Source organism: Heterodontus francisci, chromosome 28 (genome assembly GCF_036365525.1).
Source record: "Heterodontus francisci isolate sHetFra1 chromosome 28, sHetFra1.hap1, whole genome shotgun sequence".
NCBI classification, from domain to species: domain Eukaryota; kingdom Metazoa; phylum Chordata; class Chondrichthyes; order Heterodontiformes; family Heterodontidae; genus Heterodontus; species Heterodontus francisci.
Window position 1 is genome coordinate 17,908,327 of NC_090398.1, and position 20,825 is coordinate 17,929,151.

The window sequence follows — 20,825 nt, forward strand, 5'->3', positions numbered from 1 at the left end:
ACCCCCACAACCTCGTTCCCTTCCCATGGCACCTTCCCCTGCAATCGCAGGAGGTGTAATACCTGCCCTTTTACCTCCTCTCTCCTCACTATCTAAGGGCCAAAACACTCCTTTCAGGTGCAGCAGTGATTTACTTGTACTTCTTTAAATGTAGTATACTGTATTCGCTGCTCACAATGTGGTCTCCTCTACACTGGGGAGACCAAACACAGATTGGGTGACCGCTTTGCGGAACACCTCCATTCAGTCCAAAAGCATGATCCCGAGCTTCCAGTTGCTGACCATTTCAACACACACCCCTGGTCTCATGCTCACATATCTGTCCTGGGATTGCTGCAGTTTTCCAGTGAACATCAATGCAACCTCGAGGAACAGCATCTCATTTACCAAGTCGGCACACTACAGCATGCTGGACTGAATATTGAGTTCAATAATTTCAGAGCATGACGGACCCCCCCCCCCCCACCTTTTTATTTGCAGTTACTTTTTATTTTTTTCTTCTCCATTTATTTTAGTATGCTTCATCTTTCATTTTTTAACCATGTGCCAGTCCACTGTTTTTTTCATGTTTGTGCGTTGCGCCAGGGCTGTTCATTCTTCCATCCATAAACACCCTCTCTGCACTAACGCTTTGTCTTTCAAATGACCATTAACACACCGTTTGCCTTTGCTCCATGACCTTCTTGTCGATTATTCTCTGTGATCCTGTCCTATCAACACCTTCCCTTTTGTTATCTATTGCCCTGCCCCCGCTTTATTTGCTGAAACCTATTACATTTCTAACCTTTGCCAGTTCTGATGAAAGGCGACTGACCTGAAACATTAAATTTGCTTCTCTCTCCATAGATGCTGTCAGACCTGCTGAGTATTTCCAGCATTTCTTGTTTTTATCCCTATTTTAAATTCTACTCTAATCTTATTAATAACACCTTTCTCAAATTCTACAGTGCCATTTAATAAGAAATCATCAACATGCATCATAAAGATGCCTGAAAGTTTCCCTTTATGATACCAATAAAACATTGTAGGATCTGTTTTTAGTTGAACACAACCTATTTTCAGCAAAACAGATCTCACTGCAAAATACTTCGCACTGGAAGCATCATTCAGGTCATATCTGCATTTGTTTAGTTTCCATAGTTTCCCTTCTGCATCCGCTGTCTCTTTGGGAAGTTTCAGAAACACACCTCTCTGAAAGGTATCGCCCTGCAGAAATGCAGCTTTCAGGTCAATTGATCTAAACTCCCATGAATATGTTACCAAAAGAGCTAAAAGGATTTTCACGATTACTTTTCCAGCTGTAGGAGAGCCCACTCCAACATTTGTATCACGCAGTCACTCTTCAAAACCCCTAGCAACCAGCCTGGCTTTAGCCTTATAAGTCCCATCTACAAGGACCTTTTCAGTACAAATCCACCTATGGGACAAGGCTGCTTGCCCCTTACCTGGTACCACAGAGTAAACTTCAACTGTCTCCAACTATCTAATTCCCTTTGTGTTACTTCTCTTAACAGTTTGTCCTCAAGTTTATTGGCAGCCACTAAAACTTCACAATCATGAGGACTTCTGCTTAGTTCTGTTCGGAGAGTGTTCTGTGACTTTAATTTCATTGTGTAATCTGTTCAAGTTCCAGCCTCTACTTGCATTTTTATATCTGTCGGGACTATTACTGTGAGATCTCCCTCTTACACGTTTGAGGCTCTTTCTCCGGTACCTGACTTTTTTCTGATGCAAGAGTCACCTCCAGATCCACTATCAGAACGTGCACTGTGTTTTCATACCCTCCACTCTTTCATCCCATTCTACCAGTCCACAGACCTCACTTCTTGACCATCATCCTGTACATTAAACAATATTTAAACTTGCCAGTAGATTTTCCTGCATGTCCCACAATTGTCATATTCCTGCATTAACTTGACCCCTCTGGATTATGTGTCACCCAAGTTTCTGAGCAATTGGCCTTTGGATGTGATAGGTCTGTCCTGTGTGTCATGATCACTCATAGTACCACTAACCAGCCCTTGATCTACTGTTTTACTGGTCCTCAGGACCCTCATCACAAAACATGCAAACATTTGAGGTACAAGGTGCCTCGTTTACTTCTATCGGCTGCTCAGAATCCAAAATATAATTAATCCTGATTAATCATGAGGAATGAACCTGAACAGTTTGATATGTTTGATAAGGACTGTTTTACCCTCATGGCCTATTACTTTACCCAAACCTTTCCATTCCCTATGACCCTCTCTTTTATAATAGACCAAATCTGCTGAATTAAATTCTATCTCAGATGGTCTTATATGATGCCTCAGAGCTCTCTGAATTTTCTACAAGATCTCAGAATTGATGAAAGCCCGATTCCCTATATGTAAAACATTCAAATATGCTGAAAAAATGAACTAATTGTAGTACCTTCGAGAGCAGGAGGGCTATCACACAGTTCAGGAGGTAATTGTGGAATTTTCCCATAGACCAATTGACAGAGACTAAACCCTTCAACCATCTGGAGTGAATTCTTTGCATGAACCATCAATGCTTGGCCTGTTGTCATTTTGCAATCTGGTTGATCAGCTAAGATTTTATACAGCATTTCATCAATCACCACATCATTCCTGTCAGAGTCCATTACTGAAAAAGTTTTCAGCTGCTGTATTCATGACCATGTTTTCAAACATGTCTCAGAACTTATCATTTTCATATTCCCTCCACTATCAGTTTGAAACTTTGCTGTGCCCCAAGTCTGATCCCTATCCAATTCTCCATGATTTTATCTATAATCACCCTTTTGTCCTGACTCTGTTTTATTGTAGAAACACTAAATCTGATGGCCAGGTCTATAAAATGTAGAATGAAAATATTTCTGTCTTTGATCCATACAACAACCTCATCAAAGCCACGTGCCAATGAAGGCTTACAATTGGATGTGGAGGCATCCTCCAATACGTTTTACATATTTCACACTTGACTAATCTCTTCTATTGTGTGGGAAAATGGCGCACTGACACGGAACACAAAAGTCCGAGTGTATCAGGCCTGTGTCCTCAGTACCTTGCTCTACGGCAGCGAGGCCTGGACAACGTATGCCAGCCAAGAGCGACGTCTCAATTCATTCCATCTTCGCTGCCTTCGGAGAATACTTGGCATCAGGTGGCAGGACTATATCTCCAACACAGAAGTCCTTGAAGCGGCCAACATCCCCAGCTTATACACACTACTGAGTCAGCGGCGCTTGAGATGGCTTGGCCATGTGAGCCGCATGGAAGATGGCAGGATCCCCAAAGACACATTGTACAGCGAGCTCGCCACTGGTATCAGACCCACCGGCCGTCCATGTCTCCGTTATAAAGACGTCTGCAAACGCGACATGAAATCGTGTGACATTGATCACAAGTCGTGGGAGTCAGTTGCCAGCATTCGCCAGAGCTGGCGGGCAGCCATAAAGACAGGGCTAAATTGTGGCGAGTCGAAGAGACTTAGTAGTTGGCAGGAAAAAAGACAGAGGCGCAAGGGGAGAGCCAACTGTGCAACAGCCCCAACAAACAAATTTCTCTGCAGCACCTGTGGAAGAGCCTGTCACTCCAGAATTGGCCTTTATAGCCACTCCAGGCGCTGCTTCACAAACCACTGACCACCTCCAGGCGCGTATCCATTGTCTCTCGAGATAAGGAGGCCCAAAAGGAATCTCTTCTATTAGCCTTATACACTCTTCAACTGTACCTGTATCTTTTAGCAGGGTTTTTAACCTCTGACGAGCAGGTTGAGCAAATTGTCCGTATTACCGCAAGCCAATTTGCTTTTCTACTCTCTGATTCTTATCAACTGATGCCATTAATACTTGTCTAACACTCTGATAAGAAACAACAGGTTTTGTTGAGGGGACCCAATAATGTCAAGATTGGATAAACTGCAGATCCACTGACTTTCCAAAAGTAATTGCCTTATCACACTCCATGTCAAGTTTCATTTATGTCTCTTTAATAGAAGGTTTACTCAACCACATAGATAACTCACTAGAGACATCAGTACTGATAACATGGCTTACTCCAGCTATTTTATGTGGAATTATGACACTCTTTAGTGACCTCAATGTTCGTCATCACTAAACCTGAAACAAGTAGTACTTTTATACTCTTTAACATTGCATCAATTCTCACCACTTAGTGAATCTAGATAACATTTTAACCAATTTGTTCTGCATACTGTTGAAGTGCAAGCACTACCAGTATGACACAGTTAAACAAGTCTGCGAATAACATATTCAGTACAAGACTAAAACTCCTTGTGACCTGTAAAATTTGTTCAGATTCATCAAAGTCTTCATCTTCGGCCTCAGTGTGCTCTGTCCCATGTGTCATTTCGAGGACTCTGCCTGTACGCTTTGTGCAGTTTATGGCATAATAGTACTTGAAGCCACAACTGAGGCACCTATTAACTGTTCCTTGGCCAATGCTGGGATTCAGTCGCCTATTATTGCTGTTCCAATTTTGTCTTCACGACAATAGCCAGATCTGCTCAAGGTGCTTTCATCCTCATTCTGACTGTCCATAACCATTCCATTGTACTTAAGCCTGCATCCAGTATCTGGTCCATTTTGAAATCTGGCAATTACGGTGTCTTCTATTCTTTGTGTTACTGCGGAATGTCCCATTTGCTCCACCAAAGCCCCAGGAATGTTTTCAAGAAAGCAGACATCTGATCCAACAGGGAATTTCTCTCTCTGAGACCTGAAAACCAGTTAGAACCGGGAGCATGTCCTACAGCACGGCTATCCGACGCGAACCCGACGACATGTGTTGCGCTTGGATAAGGTCGGGTCACTCTTCCAGATCTGGCATTCGGACCGGGTCAGGCACAGTGACAGCCAGGACGCCAATGCGGGAAAGGTAGGGCACAACCTCTTTTACTTTATTGCAGTGGCCAGGTCGGGCGTGGGAAAAAAATGAAAGGACTCGGGCTGGGTCGGACTCGGGTCGGATGTGGTTCTGTTGGGCTCGGATCGGGTTTCAGTTGCAGACCCGATCAGACCTTTAGCCTGTCCCTATGCTACACCTTGACACAATCCAGCAACTTAAGTGCTAGTACTGAACCAGGGATCTCTAAAGTTAATTTTGTCAATCTTTTATACAATCTGTTCAAGGACATGATATATTCTTCCTTTGAATAAACATCTGTTTTCCAAAACGTATCAAACTCTGATCATGCCTCAAAGGCATTTAATAGATCACCTTACTTGTACATTTCATCCAAGAACTGTAATAGAGGATCCAAACCATCATCAGTTTTAACTGATGGGGAGGCAGCTCATAAAGCATTTTACTTCTTATTTTACTTGTGGTCCAAAGCGACAACGCTCGGGCCATACCTTGTTTCCTTTCTCGTCAGGATGCCACCCATGTCCACATTTCCACTTCATTTGTCCACTGGTCATTTTTAAAAATTATTTGTTTCTTGGGATGTGGGCTTCGCTGGCCAGGCCAGCATGTTTTGCCCTTGGGAAGGTGGTGGTGAGCTGCCGTCTTGAACCTCTGCAGTCCATCTGGTGTAGGTACGAACATACGAATTAGGATCAGGAGTAGGTCACTCAGCCCATCGAGTCTGTTCCACCATTCAGTAAGTTCCTGGCTGAACTGATTACAGCATACTTCCACCTACCCCGATAACCTTCCACCCCCTTTATTCTCAAGAATTTATCTATCTCTGCCTTAAAAATATTCAAACTCTGCTTCCACTGCCTTTTGAGGAAGAGAATTCCAAAGACTCACGGCCCTCTGAGAGAAAAAGAATTCTCCTCATCTCGGTCTTAAATGGGCGACCCCTTATTTTTAAACAGTGACCCCTGGTTCTAGATTCTCCCACCAGGTGAAACAATCTGTCCACATCCACCCTGTCAAGACCCCTCAGGATCTCATATGTTTCAATCAATTCGCCTCTTACTCTTCTAAACTCCAGCGGATACAAGCCGAGGGTGTCTAATCTTTCCTCAGAAGACAGCCCGCCTATTCCACGTATTCGTCTATTTAACCTTCTCTGTACAGCCTCCAACATATTTACATCCTTCCTTAAATAAGGAGACCAGTACTGTACACAATACTCCAGATGTGGTCTCAACAATGCCCTGTATAACTGAAACGTAGCCTCCCTACGTTTGTGTTCAATTCGCATCACAATAAACAATGACATTCTATTCGCTTTCTTAATTACTTGCTGTACCTGCATATTAAACTTTTGTGATTCATGCACTAGGATACTCAGATCCCTCTGCATCTCAGAGTTCTGCAGTATCTCACGATTTAGGTAACATGCTTCTTTTTTATTCTTCCTGACAAAGTGGACAATTTCACACTTTCTCATGTGTTAATCCATTTGCCAGGTCTTTGCCCACTCACGTAACCTATCTATATCCCTTTTTAGCTCCACAATGCTGTTACAGAGCGAATTCCAGGGTGTCGATCTGGCAATAGTGAAGGAACAGCAATATATTCCCAAGTCAGGATGGTTCATGGCTTGGAGGGGAACTTGCAGATGGTGATGTTCCCACGTGTCTGCTGCCCTTGTCCTTTTAGGCGGTAAAGGCCACCGGTTTGGAAGGTGCTGTTGAAGGAGGCATGGTAAAGGAGGAATTGCTGCAGCACATCTTCTTTCTGGTACACAGTGCTGCCACTGTCTGTCCCTGGTGGAGGGAGTGAATGTTTAAGATGGTGAATGGTGTGTCAATCAAGTTGGCTGCTTTATCCTGGATGGTATCGAGCTTCCTGAGTGTTGTTGGAGCTGCACTCATCCAGGCAAGTAGAGAGTATGCCATCACACACTTGACTTGTGCTTTGCAGATGATGGACAGGCTTTGGGGAGTCAGGAGGTGGGCTACTCCAGCCTCTGACTTGCTCGTGTAGACACAGTATTTATATGGCTGCTGCAGTTCAGGTTCTGGTCAATGATTACCCCCAGGATGTTGATAGTGGGGGATCCTGCGATGGCAATGCTATTGAATGCCAAGGGGTGATGGTTAGATTCTCTCTTGTTGAAGATGGTCATTGTTTGGCACTTATATGGCATGCATGTTACTTGGAAATTATCAGCCCAAGCCAGGATGTTGTCCAAGTTTTGCCACATGGGGACATGGACTACTTCAGTATCTGAGGAGTTGAGAATGGTAGATGGAGTATAATGTAGGGAAGTGTAAAGTTATTCACTTTGGTAGTAAAAATAGAAAAGCAGAGTATTTTTCAAAAGGTGTGAAACCTGTAAGTGTTGATGTTCAAAGGGATTTGGGTGTGCTTGAATGCAGAAAGTTAGCATGCAGGTACAGCAAGCAATTAGGAAAAAAATGGAATGTTGGCCTTTATTGCAAGGGGATTGGAGTACAGGAATAAAGAAGTCTTGCTACAATTGTACAGGGTTTTGGTGAGACCACATCTGGAGTACTGTGTACAGTTTTAGTCTCCACATTGAAGAAAGGATATTCTTGCATTGGAGGCGGTACAGCGAAGGTTCACTGGATTGGTCTCTGGGATGAGGGCGTTGGCCTATGATGAGAGGCTAAGTAAATTGTGCCCATACTCTCTGGAGTTTAGAAGAATGAGAGGCGATGTTGTGGAAACATACAAGATTCTGAAGGGACTGGGTAGAGTGGACACAGAGATTGTTTCCATTGGTTGGGGAATCCATAACACGGGGCACAGTCTCAGGATGAGGAGCCAATCACTGAGGACTGAGATGAGGGAAAATTACTTTGTTTAAAGGGTTGAGAGTCTTTGGAATTCTCTGCTCCAGAGGGTTGTGGATGCTCCATCGTTAAATACATTTATGGCTGGGTTAGATTTATGGTCTCTCAGGGAAACAAGGAATATTGTAAGTGGGCAGGAAAGTGAAGTTGAAGCCGAAGATTAGCCATGATATTTCTGAATGGTGGAGTAGGCTCAATGGGCTATATGGTCTACTCCTGCTCCAATGTCTTGTGTTTTTGTGGCACTTTGCATTGTACAATTATGACAAACATTTGACCTTATGATGGAGGGAAGGTCATTGATGAAGCAGCTGAAGATGGTTGAGCCGAGGACACTACCCTGAGGAACTCCTGCAGTGATGTCCTGGGACTGGGATTGTTGACCTCCAACAATCACAACCATCTTCCTTTGTGCTAGGTGTGACTCCAATGTTAGGCAGGTGCTTCCATTTTTAATAATATTTTGAGGACTCGTGTTCAAAAGACGTTGGAAATATCTGAGGAGATGTTTGACTTATTTTTAAAAAAGGATCACTGGAAGGACACTTGAGACTTTGTTTTAAAAAACATTTACTGGAAGTCACATGTCTTCAGATATGTAAACAGCAGGAGCCTTGCTGACTTACTGGAGTTGTTTACAGAGAAGTCACATGTCTAGATTTATGGTGGTCAGGAGTTGGTTTCGTTTTGAACTGTCTGAATGGCCAGTGGGAGTGGAAGCCTGCTAAGAGAGAGAGGTCAGTAGCTCATTGTATTCCACCTCTTAGTGAAACCTGACAACTGGAGAAACTAATGCAGCATTTCTCCTGAGAAGCTTCTGCAAGATTTTCTCTTGACAACACCTGAACTGACTGCTTCAGAAAAGATCCTAGTGCCAACCACATGTGTCTAGTAACACCCGACCACATGTATCCAGACACCAAACTAACTGGAATATTCCATATCTTATCCTTTTTCTCCAAGAATTGACAAGCACTTGGCCAAAGTATTTTTTTTGTGTGTTTTTTTATAAAGTTGATCTCTGCTGAGAAAGCATCTTTATTTTTCCTTTAACTGGTGTGTGTGCGTATGTGTGTTGGGTTATTTCAAAGGGAATACATTTATACTTTCATATTTCAATCTGTGTGTTAATCAGATTTGCATCTTTATGAAATGAGCCTTGTTTTATAATAAATTAATAATTTTGTTGATTATTAAAGAAACTTGGTTGGCAGATTTTTATTTAGAAACAAAAATAGTTGAAGTATATAATTAGCTGTATCAGTAACTGGGTAAAACATTTAAATATATACTGTGACCTATGGAGAAGTGGAAATAGAGAAAGACAGTACATCCTCCATCCTCGGTTGTAACACCAACCAGTGGAGAGTTTTCCCCCTGATTCCCACTAACTTCAATTTGCCTCGGGCTCCTTGATGCCACACCCGGTCAAATGCTGCCTCAATATCAAGGGCAATCACTTTCACCTCACCTGGTCATATGGTTCAGATTCCGAGAACATTGGAGGGTAATCAAAGCCCAACAATTTACACTTGCTTTCGGCCATTTCTGATCATTGCTGCGAGGATTGTCGTTTTCTGCCTGTTTTTTTTCTCGGAATATCTCCTGACAATGCAGAACATGTGCAGAGCGATCGCTGACATCAACACTGCGTCCAGTATGGGTCCGTGCATGCATGCGTCAATGTCACCACATAATAACGTCTGATGTTTTAACGTCGGAGTGTTGCTTCACCCCCTCAATGGCCATAATTGCAATCTCAATCCCTCCACTATTACCCCGCACCCTTCCGCTGTTCTGTCCTGCGCCTGCTTGCTCACCGCTCCTTGCCACTTCGCCGCTAAAACACGGTTTGCACCCTCCATCTGCCCCGACCCCTTCCACCACTCCATCCTGCCACTCGCTTCCTACCTCGTCGCTAGCAGCTCGCTAGCACATCCACCCCACCCCTACCCCCCACCACCCTCTCCCGCCCCCCCTCACTGGTGCTTCTCTGGGTGGTGATGCGGGGAGCGAGCAGCAGGCGGGAACAGCGAGCAGACAGGCACAGCAAAGAACAGTGAAATGGAGTGGCGAGCAGTTGTGAGCGATGGGAAGGTGGGTGTGGGAGGGAGTGGGTAAGAGAAGTGGCATTGCAGGAGGGAGTGGTGTATTGTTGGGTGGGGTGGTGGAGGTGGTGATCGCGGGCATTGAGGGTGAGGGGCTTTGGGTTTCATTGTTTTTTTGCGTCAAATTGAGCAGCACAATTTTTATTACTGACAACTGCCTGAGACGTTGCAGATGGTGACGCTTCTGTCTATGAGTCTGCATTTGCACATGTGTCCATACTGCGCCACCTACTGGTTGCATTGTCAGCAAACACAGCCATTTTTTCATAGCCTTGGACCTTCACCTTCAGGCACCCAGTTACCATATTCTACTCTGGAAAGCCAGTTGGTGAAGAATATTACTGGAGCTGATCTTTACTCAGTCTTACATTAATTTACAGAGTTAAGCATTACAAGCATACACCTCCTCATTCAACCACACCACAGTATCCGTAAGTGCCTCTTTATATGTGCTCAAGTGAAACCCCAGTTAATGCCCACTACCTGCACACAATTAAACACAATTAATATACAATTAGCACTTACCCCAGGGCCTGTATTTTACAGTCTGGATTCCTCAAAGCCGCAGACAATAGTTTCACTTTGGAATCTCCCAGTTTATTAGAACTCAGGTTCAGAACCGTCAGTGACTGGTTTGGACTGAGAGCAGATGCGAGATCCTCAATACAACAAGCGGTGAGATTGTTTCCTTGCAGGCTGGGATTAAAGGTGGAGAAATAACAGGAATCACAGTAAATCCCCTGTGTTGACTAATGACACTATGACTGATACTAGTGACAATGTAGTGTTTATTGGTAACACCATTATTGATACTAATAACGTGCAGTGCTTAGCAATGACATTATTGCTGATACTAATAATAATGTACAGTGTTTATTAATAACACTATTACTGATAATAATGAACAAAATCAGATGTTCAGTTATTACTCACACAATCTCACACGGTCTGGTACTTACTGCATTTCTTGTATTCTGCAGTCCGGGTTTCTCAGAGCTGCAGACAGCAGTTTCACTCCTGAATCTCCCAGATTATTATTACTCAGGTACAGATCCGTCAGTGATCGGTTTGTACCGAGAACGGCGACGAGATCTTCGATGCAAGAATCTGAGAGATTGTTTCTTTCCAGCCTGGGATCAAAGATGGGAAAATAACAGGAATCAGAACAAAACCCCAGTGTTTATTAATAACACCATTATTGATGTAGTGTTTATTGGTAACACCATGACTGATACAAATAATGTGCAGTGCTCAGCAATAATATTATTGTCTGGTACTAACCCCAGTTTCTGTATTTTACAGTCCGGGTTCCTCAAAGCCGCAGACAGTAGTTTCACTCCTGAATCTCCCAGATTATTGAAACCCAGTCTAAACACAAACAGACAGAGAGTGAGAAACAAACTGAATCAAACCCTGGACCTGATACAATTCACTTTCTGTTGAATGTTACAGGAAACACTGAAAAAGACTTGAGGAAATTAACAACCAGATTTGCCTGTCACTGACAATGAATCTCACACTGTAGAACTCCTCATATATTCAGGAGCTGTCAATAACATCAAGGAGGGAAGAAACAGGACAGAAGGTAGGTGATTGGTTGGTGAGTATTACAGTGTGCTTTTGTCTCTCCAAGTGTAAGCATTTGAATAAGTATTGCTATAGGAAATCAATCTATTATTTTATTAAATTAATCAGATAAATCAATTAATTAATGTTATTATTAATTGTTTTAAAAGATTTAATTACATTTATTCAGGTTATCAATAAGCAAGTAAAAGACGAGAGATGACAGGGCAGGCTACGTGTTGGGACTGATGTGGGATGTGGGAGTTTGTGGATAGTGAGACTGTCCCACATTCCCACACCAGCAGGAAATGTCTCCGTCTTCAGTCATTCCAGCTCAGAGTCAATGGGCTGGAATTTGAGATAGGGACACTCCCAAACATAATGGAGGGGGAGGAATTTCTTCACAGTTTTATCCAGAACACAGTCACAGATCAAAGAAAATCACAGGTTCAAGAAGAGGGTGTAACCATGAGGGAGCAGCATGGTGAGGACTGAGGAGAGACTGAGAAGGAGGTCCCTCAGACACAGGTCCTGTCCAAAAGATACAATGTACTTGTTACCTGTGAGGACAAGGAGAAAGATCGTGGGGAGAACAGTTACAATGTAGACCAAGGCAATGCAGCTCAGAAAACTGTCCAAGGGGGAAAGAGCAGAATAGAATGTGGTAGTGATAAGGGTTTCTATAATTAGAGGGATGGATAGCGTCCTCTGTAGCCATGAATGAGAATCCTGTCGGGTGCGTTGTCTACAAGGTGCCAGGGTAAGGGATATCTTATGGTGGCAGGAGAGCAATTTGGAAGGGGAGGGAATAATCCGGTTGTCGTGGTCGATGTTGGAACAAATGACATATGTAGGAACAGGGAGGAAATCCTGCTGAGAAGATCAGGTGTTAGGAGCTAAATTAAAAAGCAGGAACTCAAGGGCAATAATTACTGGATTATTTCCGAAGCCACATGCAAGATGACAAAGAAACAGTCAGATCAGGAGAATTAAAGTGTGGCTAAAGAGCTGGTGTGGGAAAGAGGGGTTCCTTTAACTGAAACATTGGCACTGGTGCTGGCACAGAAAGGAGTTATACTGAGTTTACAGACTCCACCTGAACAGGGATGGGACCTGTGTCCTAGTGGAAAGGGCAAACAGGGAGGTGGTAAAGGCTTTAAACTAATAAGATGGGGCAGGGTGGGGCGGGGGTGGGGGAGGAGATGGGGAGGGATGAACAGAAAATGAAGTCAGTCTGAATATAAACAATATAGGAAAGCAGAGCACTGGAAAGTAAAAATAAATAAGTGAGGACTTCGATGGAAAGGAGGTAAAGAGAATTATGGAACATGATTGTAAAAAGATGGTAAAAAAATAAAGCAGAAGAAATGCTATTACAAATGAGTTAAACTTTTCATACATCAATTCACACAGTGTCTGTAATAAAACACCCAGTTTTGGTCATCACACATTAGGAAGGACGTGTGGGTCCCAGAGACGGTGCAGTGGAGATTTAGCAGAACAATTCCAGGGAGGGGGGATATTAGCGACAAGGTTAAATTCAAGAATCTGGGGTTGTTCTCCTTACATATGAATTAAGAGCAGGAGTAGGCCACTCGGCCCCTCGAGTCTGCTCTGCCATTGAATATGATCATGGCTGATCCCCTGCCTATCCTCAATAACCTTTCACCCCCTTGCGTATCAAGAGACTATTTACCTCTGCCTTAGAAATATTCAAAGTCTCTGTTTCCACCAATTTTGAGGAAGAAAGTTCTAAAGTCTTGACCCTCAGAGAAAAAAAATTCTCCTCATCCCTGTATTAAATGGGCGACCCCTTATTTTTAAACAGTGACCCCTGGTTCGAGATTCTCCCAGAAGAGGAAACATCCTTTCCACATCCACCTTGTCAAGACCCATCAGAATCTTACTAATTTATTTCCCTCAATTACGTATCAAATTCCCTTTTGAAATCATTGATCGTCTTCACTTCCTCCACCTTCATAGGCAGCGAGTTCCAAGTCATTACTACTCATTGTGGAAAGTAAAGTTCTTCCTCAAATATCCCCTGTATCTCTTGCTCAAAATCTGAAATTTACACCTTCAGCTAATGGTAACAGATTTTCCTTGTCTATCTTACCTAAACCTGCTGATAAAAAGACTCCAATCTAACATGTTATGGGGTATTAACCCCAGAGTACAGATGCACACTGGTCAGCAGTGGGACCTCATAGCAGCAGCTCCTGGGAAAAACTGTTGGCCTGAGCTCGGGAATTTCCCATAATCCGACCCCTTGTATGAAGCCCCAATCGGGGAGGGAATTTATGAAAATTCTCCAGAAACAGTCAGACCAGTTACACTTAAAATAAATGCAGCACCAGTTTAATGAGGATTAAAGTGAGAGACTCCCCTCCCCTGTAAGTTTAACCTCCCAAATGTCACTCTTTACTTAATGTTCAGGATTGTGAATAACTCTGAACATTTACAGCTGAAATAATTCCTGTTTCCCCAATACTCCAAATCCAGGAAACATCTCCCTCGACATACACATCCTGCATGGGATTGGATTAAATATCTAACTGTTAAATATTTAAACTCGGGTTTCTGTCCTGTTTCTCGTTAAAATGGTGGACGTGGAAAATATTTGACATTAATGTTCTGTTCTGCTGGTTTATATTTTATATTTACATTCTGCTGTCCTGCCTTATTAATGACGTAATTAAATTATCAGACTCTTTCAGTGACCTGTATTTGCTGATTCCATACAGATTGTAAAATCCCTAATGGTTCATCAGGATCCATTTTAGATTTTCCAGTCCTGATGGTAAAACTAAACAATCCTCTTATTATTTGCCATCGTTGTGTTGAATCTGTTTCTCTCTGGTTTAACTGAACTGTTTCTTTCCCTTCATGACAGAGCAACAACACAATCTGTGACTGTTTTACAATTCATATAATAGTTCCAGACAAATAAACAGTTACCTCAAATCCTGGCATTTGTGCAGTACGGGTCCCAGCCGCTGGAGTCCTTCACACTGAATGTTGCAGTAATCTAGATCAAGGTTTTTAATGGTATCACAGAGACCAATAACGTGAGACAGGACTGCACAGTCAATTGGGGTCAGTTGCAATTCATTAAATGTAAGTGTGTTCACAGATCCAACTGTGTCCTGAACCAGTGCTTTATTCTTCGACTCAAACAGGTAGTGCAATGTGTTCAGGAGCTTCCTTTTATCAGTTTCACTCCCTGTGTTTCTAATCGCTCCTTTAAACTTCTCCTTCACCCAGTCAATCACTCGGCAGGTTGTTTGATGAGGAAATGGACCCAGAAACTCCTCCAGGGGTCGAGCAGCCTGTGGGGAGGAGAGACCAGCAACAAAACGCAGAAATATCTCAAATCTCCCATCCTTCTCACCGTGAGCTTCACTGAGGAGTTTCCGGATGTCCCTGGGATATGGAGTCAGGAATTGTGCGAGTGCGGCTACAAACTCTTGGATGGTGAGGTGCGGGAATGTGTAAACCACACTCTGGACAGAATCATCTCTCTCCAAAAGTTCCATCAGGAATCCAGACAGGAACTGGGAAGGTTGCAGATTGTACTCGATCAAATCTCCATTTCTAAACACAATCTTCTTCCTGGAGACTCCTGTGAAGGCCATCTCACCGATCTTCAGTAACACATCACGGGGGTTTTCAATCTCTCGGCTATGGTTTTTCAGAATGTTGTAAATATAGTAGGAATATAGCTGGGTGATGGTCTTGGGAACTTGCTGCTGTTTCCTGTCTCTTTGTGTAAAGAAGGGACCCAGTGACAGACAGAGGATCCAGCAGTAGGAAGGGTTGTAGCACATGGTGTACAGGATCTCGTTCTCCTCCACGTGTTTGAAAACAGCTGCTGCCACCGTCTGATCTTCAAAAAACTTGTTGAAATATTCCTTCCGTTCATCACCAACAAATCCCAGGATTTCAGCCCAGACACTGATCTCAGCCTTTTCCAATAAATGTAATGCAGTGGGACGACTGGTCACTAACACTGAACATCCTGGGAGCAGCTTGTGTTGTATTAAACTGTACACAATGTCAGACACTTCACACCAGCATTCGGGATCTGTGCACATGTACTGAGGTTCTGTATTTCTCCGATTGTCAGTAAAATCGATCGTGTCCTTGAATTCATCCAAACCATCAAATATAAACAGCAATCCCTCTGGATTCTTCCAGAGCTCTCCAAGAACATTCCCAAAGTAAGGATACTGATCCAGTATCAGATTCCTCAGATTTATTCTGCAGTTAATTGTGTTCAAATCCCGGAATTTAAAACTGAAAACAAATTGAAAGTATGGGTATATTTTCCCAGTGGCCCAGTCATAAACAATCTTTTGTACCATTGTTGTTTTTCCAATCCCTGGGACTCCACTCACTGCTGCTGAATTCCCAGATTTGGATTTTCTCCAGGAAAAACTGCTCTGGAACAATTGATCAGTTCGGATTTTTTCCAGTACTCTCCGGAGATGTTTCTCTCTCCACTCTTCATGGTCTCGGCCTCTTACCAGCAGTTCATGTTCTACAAGTGTCCGATCTCGAACAGTAGAAATGACCGTTAGCTCAGCGTATCGATCAACCAGCTGGAAAATCTTAACCTTCTCCTTTATTAGGATAGTGTTCACTCTCAGTGTTTCAGTTTGTACCCGGAGTGTTTCCTTGTGTTTCTGTTGAACATCTTCAATTAGAACAGACAGAAAGTGGTTTTCAATGTTAGCTGTATTGATATAAAAACAACTTCTGAAAACATTTTATTATTCAATAAATGTTGCAAGATTTAATTCACAGCTTCAATAGAGGTGTGTGTATAAATTAAAACTCAGTTAATGAAAACTTTGCTTGTCAGTGAACAATGGTGAAAAGAAGTTTTAAATCCTGATTTGATTCTAACATTTACTGAACATGGAGATGCCGACACAGGTGATATTTTCCCTCTGATGGTTAACATGATCCGGCCTGCTCTGTACGATTAGAAATCTCATTACAAATCCACACGTGATCCGGGATATACAACAACAGAGATTCCACTGGATTAATTTTTAAAACCTTCAGCGATGCTTACCTTCTGCAGAAATGGGAAATTTGACATCGGGCACAAGTGGGTTATACTGTGAATTGTCAGTAATCCCACTGTTATTGTATCAGACAATGAGCAGTTCATCTGGCTGGACATTGGCTCCCAGTTCGGTAATGTATCAATTTAAAAATTCTCATTGTTTTCAAACCTCTCCATGGCCTGGACCCTCCCTATCTCTGTAACCACCTCCAGCCTGACAAAACTCTGAGGTCTCTGTGTTCCACCAAAGGTAGAGTAACACAGTTATGTCACTGGACTAGTAAACCAGAGGTCTGGACCACTGATCCGGAGATATGAGTTTATGTACAACCATGGCAGCTGGGGAATGTAAATTCTGTTAAATAAATAAATCTGGAATAAAGTTAGTATCAAGAATGTTGTTCATGAAAACTACCAGATTGTCATGAAAATCCACCTGGTCCATTGATATCCTTTTGGGAAAGAAATCTGCGGTCCTTATCCAGTCTGGTTCTGGGTGACTACAGACACACACCAATGTGGTTGACTGTTAACTGCTAGCTCAAATGGCCTGGCAAGTTATTCAGTTCTATCAAATCGGTACAGAAAGCTTTAAGAAGTATAAAACCAGACAAACCACCTGGCATCAATATACACTCCTGACACCACAGGCATAACCAGCCCAGTCAACCCTGTAAACTCCTCTTCACCAACATCTGGGTACTTGTGCAAACATTGGGAGAGCTGTCCGACAGACTAGTCAGGCAACAACCTGAGATATTCAAAATCACAGAGTCATATTTTCTTTCAACTTCCCAAACGACTCGATCACCATCGCGGGTTACATCCTGTCAGACTGGCAGGCCATACCCACCTGCACTGGCAGCATAGTCGTACAGAGTTAGGAGAGAGAGGCCATGGGAGTCCCAAAAATGATTCCAGACCACACGAAGTCTCAGGGCATCAGATCAAACATGGACAAGGATGCCTTCTGCTGATTATTACCGAATATCCTCCCACAGCTCACAAAACATTTCCCCTATATAAAGAGCAAGAGGGTAACCAGGGAAAGGGTTGGCCCACTCAAGGACAGAGATGGAAATCTATGTGTGGAGCCAGAGGAAATGGAAGAGGTATTAAATGAGTACTTTGCATCAGCATTCACCAAGGAGATGGACTTGGTGGATGATGAGCCTAGGGAAGGGAGTGTAGACAGTCTCAATCATCTCATTATCAAAAAGGAGGAGGTGTTGGGTGTCTTGCAAGGCATTAAGGTAGATAAGTCCCCAGGGCCTGATGGCATCTACCCCAGAATACTGAGAGAGGCAAGGGAAGAAATTGCTGGGGCCTTGACAGAGATTTTTGCATCCTCATTGGCAACAGGTGAGGTCCCAGAGGACTGGAGAATAGCCAATGTTGTTCCTTTGTTTAAGAAGGGTAGCAAGGATAATCCAGGAAATTTTAGGCCGGTGAGCCTTACGTCAGTGGTAGGGAAATTATTAGAGAGGATTCTTCGGGACAGGATTTACTCCCATTTGGAAACAAATGGAGTGAAGGGGAGGTCATGTCTCACTAATTTGATTGAGTTTTATGAGGAAGTGACAAATATGATTGATGAAGGAAGGGCAGTGCATGTTACCTATATGGACTTCAGCAAAGCCTTTGACAAGGTCCCTCATGGCAAACTGATACAAAAGGTGAAGTCTCATGGGATCAGAGGTGAGCTGGCAAGATGGATACAGAACTGGCTCAGTCATAGAAGACAGAGGGTAGCAGTGGAAGGGTGCTTTTCTGAATGGAGGGATGTGACTAGTGATGTTCCGCAGGGATCAGTGCTGTGACCTTTGCTGTTTGCAGTATATATAAATGATTTGGAGGAAAATGTAGCTGGTCTGATTAGTAAGTTTGTGGACGACACAAAGGTTGGTAGAGTTGCGGATAGTGATGAGGATTGTCAGAGGATACAGCAGGATATAGATCGGTTGGAGACTTGGGCGGAGAAATGGCAGATGGAGTTTAATTCGGACAAATGTGAGGTAATGCATTTTGGAAGGTCTAATGCAGGTGGGAAGTATACAGTAAATAGCAGAACACTTAGGAGGATTGACAGGCAGAGAGATCTGGGCGTACAGGTCCACAGGTCACTGAAAGTGGCAACGCAGCTGGATAAGGTAGTCAAGAAGGCAAACGGCATGCTTGCTTTCATCGGTCGGGGCATAGAGTATAAAAATTGGCAAGTCATGCTGCAACTGTACAGAATTTTATTTCGGCCACACTTAAAATATTGCATGCAATTCTGGTCGCCACACTACCATAAGGACGTGGAGGCTTTGGAGAGGGTACAGAAGAGGTTTACCAGGATGTTGCCTGGTCTGGAGGGCATTAGCTATGAGGAGAGGTTGGAAAAACTCGGATTGTTTTCACTGGAGCGACGGAGGTGGAGGGGTGACATGATAGAGGTTTACAAAGTTTTAAGTGGCATGGACAGAGTGGATAGTCAGAAGCTTTTTCCCAGGGTGGAAGAGTCAGTTACTAGGGGACATAGGTTTAAGATGAGAGGGGCAAAGTTTAGAGGGAATGTGTGAGGCAAGTTCTTTACACAGAGGGTGGTGAGTGCCTGGAACTTGTTGCCGGGGGAGGTGGTGGAAGCAGGTCCGATAGAGACATTTAAGAGGCATCTTGACAAATACATGAATAGGATGGGAATAGAGGGATACGGACCCCGGAAGTGCAGAAGGATTTTGTTTACGCAGGCATCAAGATCGGCGCAGGCTTGGAGGGCCGAACGGCTTGTTCGTGTGCTGTACTGTTCTTTGTTCTTTGTTCCTCCACATTGAGCATCACATGGAAGATGCACAGAGGGTCGGAAGTGCATAGAATGTATGCTGGGTGGGAGACTTCAATGTCCATCACCAAGACTGTCTCTCCAGTGCCACTACTGACTGAGCTGGCCATGTCCTGAATGACATAGCTGTCAAACTGAGCCTGCGGCAGGTAATGACAGAACCAACAAGAGGGGAAAATCTACTTGGCCTTCTTCTCACCATTCTACCTATCGCAGATGCACCAGCCCATGATAATATTGATAACACGCCCACCACACAGTCCTTGTTGCGACAAAGTACTATCTTCACACTGAGGGCACCTTCCAACATGTTGTGTGGCACAACTACCACGATAAATGGAATAGATTCAGAACTGATCTGGTAGCTAAAAACGGAAAATCTATGAGATACTACAGGCCATCAGCAGCAGCAGTGGTGTCTTCCACCACAATCTCCAACCTCATATCCTTGTATATCCCTCACTCTATCAAGACCATCAAGCCAGGGTATCAACCCTGATTTAATGAGGAGTGTGGAAGAGCATGCCAAGAGCAGCAGAATGCATATATAAAAATGAGATGACAACCTGGTAAGGCGGCAACACAGAACTATATGCATGTTATACAGAGGGTTGAGGGCACTGCCCTGAAGAACTCCAGCAGTGATGTCCTGGGTCTGAGATTAGTTTTTATTCTTTCATGAGATGAGGGTGTTGCTGGTTTGGGACAGCATTTATTGTGCACCCCTAATTGCCCTTGAGAAGGTGTTGATGAGCTGCCTCCTTGAACCACTGCAGTCCATGTGGGTTAGTTACACCCACCTATGCTCAGTCTGGGTTCCATTAGCATCACTTGGCCTCTGACCTTATTACGGCATTTGTCCAAACATGAACAAAAGAGCTGAATTCAAGAGGTGGGGTGAAAGTGACTAAATGACTGCCCTCGATATCAAGGCAGCATTTGACTCATCAAGGAGCCCTGGCAAAATTGAAGTCAATGGGAATTGGGGTAGGGGAGGTGGGAGCTCTCCTCACGTTGGAGTTGTACCCAGCACAAAGGAAGATGGTTGGGGTTGTTGGAGGTCAAACATCTAAGCACCAGGACATCACCGCAGGAGTTCCTCAGGGTAGTGTCCTCGGCCTAGTCATCTTCAGCTGCTTCATCAATGACCTTCCCTCCATCATAAGATCAGAAGTGAGGATGTTCATTGATGATTGTTGTCTTCAGTGCCATTTGCAACTCCTCAGATCCTGAGACAGTCCCCATCCACCTGCAGCAAGTCCTGGGAACAATTCAGGCTTGTGCAGATAAATAGGAAGTAACATTCGTGCCACACTTGTGCCAGGCAATGGCCATCTCCAACAAAAGAGAATCGAACCATTTCCCCTTGACATTCAATGGCATTGCCATCAATGAACATCCTCCCACCCTGCCCCACCATCAATATCCTGGGGGTTACCATTTAGTTTAGAGATACATCACTGAAACAGGCCCTTCGGCCCACTTTGTCTGTGCCGACCATCAACCACCCATTTATACTAATCCTACACT

At 43.6% G+C, this 20,825-nt stretch overlaps 1 protein-coding gene across 2 annotated transcripts in view; it reads right to left on the minus strand.

Moving 5' to 3' along the window:
* LOC137385109 (NACHT, LRR and PYD domains-containing protein 3-like) overlaps window positions 1–20,825 on the minus strand; it is a 54,525-nt gene that overhangs the window by 16,819 nt on the left and 16,881 nt on the right. For both annotated transcript variants that reach the window (XM_068059879.1, XM_068059878.1), the window contains exons 6-9: window positions 14,356–16,093; window positions 11,113–11,199; window positions 10,791–10,961; window positions 10,357–10,527 (exon numbers count right to left, since the gene is read on the minus strand). In XM_068059879.1, the coding sequence (XP_067915980.1) occupies window positions 10,357–10,527; window positions 10,791–10,961; window positions 11,113–11,199; window positions 14,356–16,093 (2,167 nt within the window). The remainder of the gene's footprint in view (window positions 1–10,356; window positions 10,528–10,790; window positions 10,962–11,112; window positions 11,200–14,355; window positions 16,094–20,825) is intronic.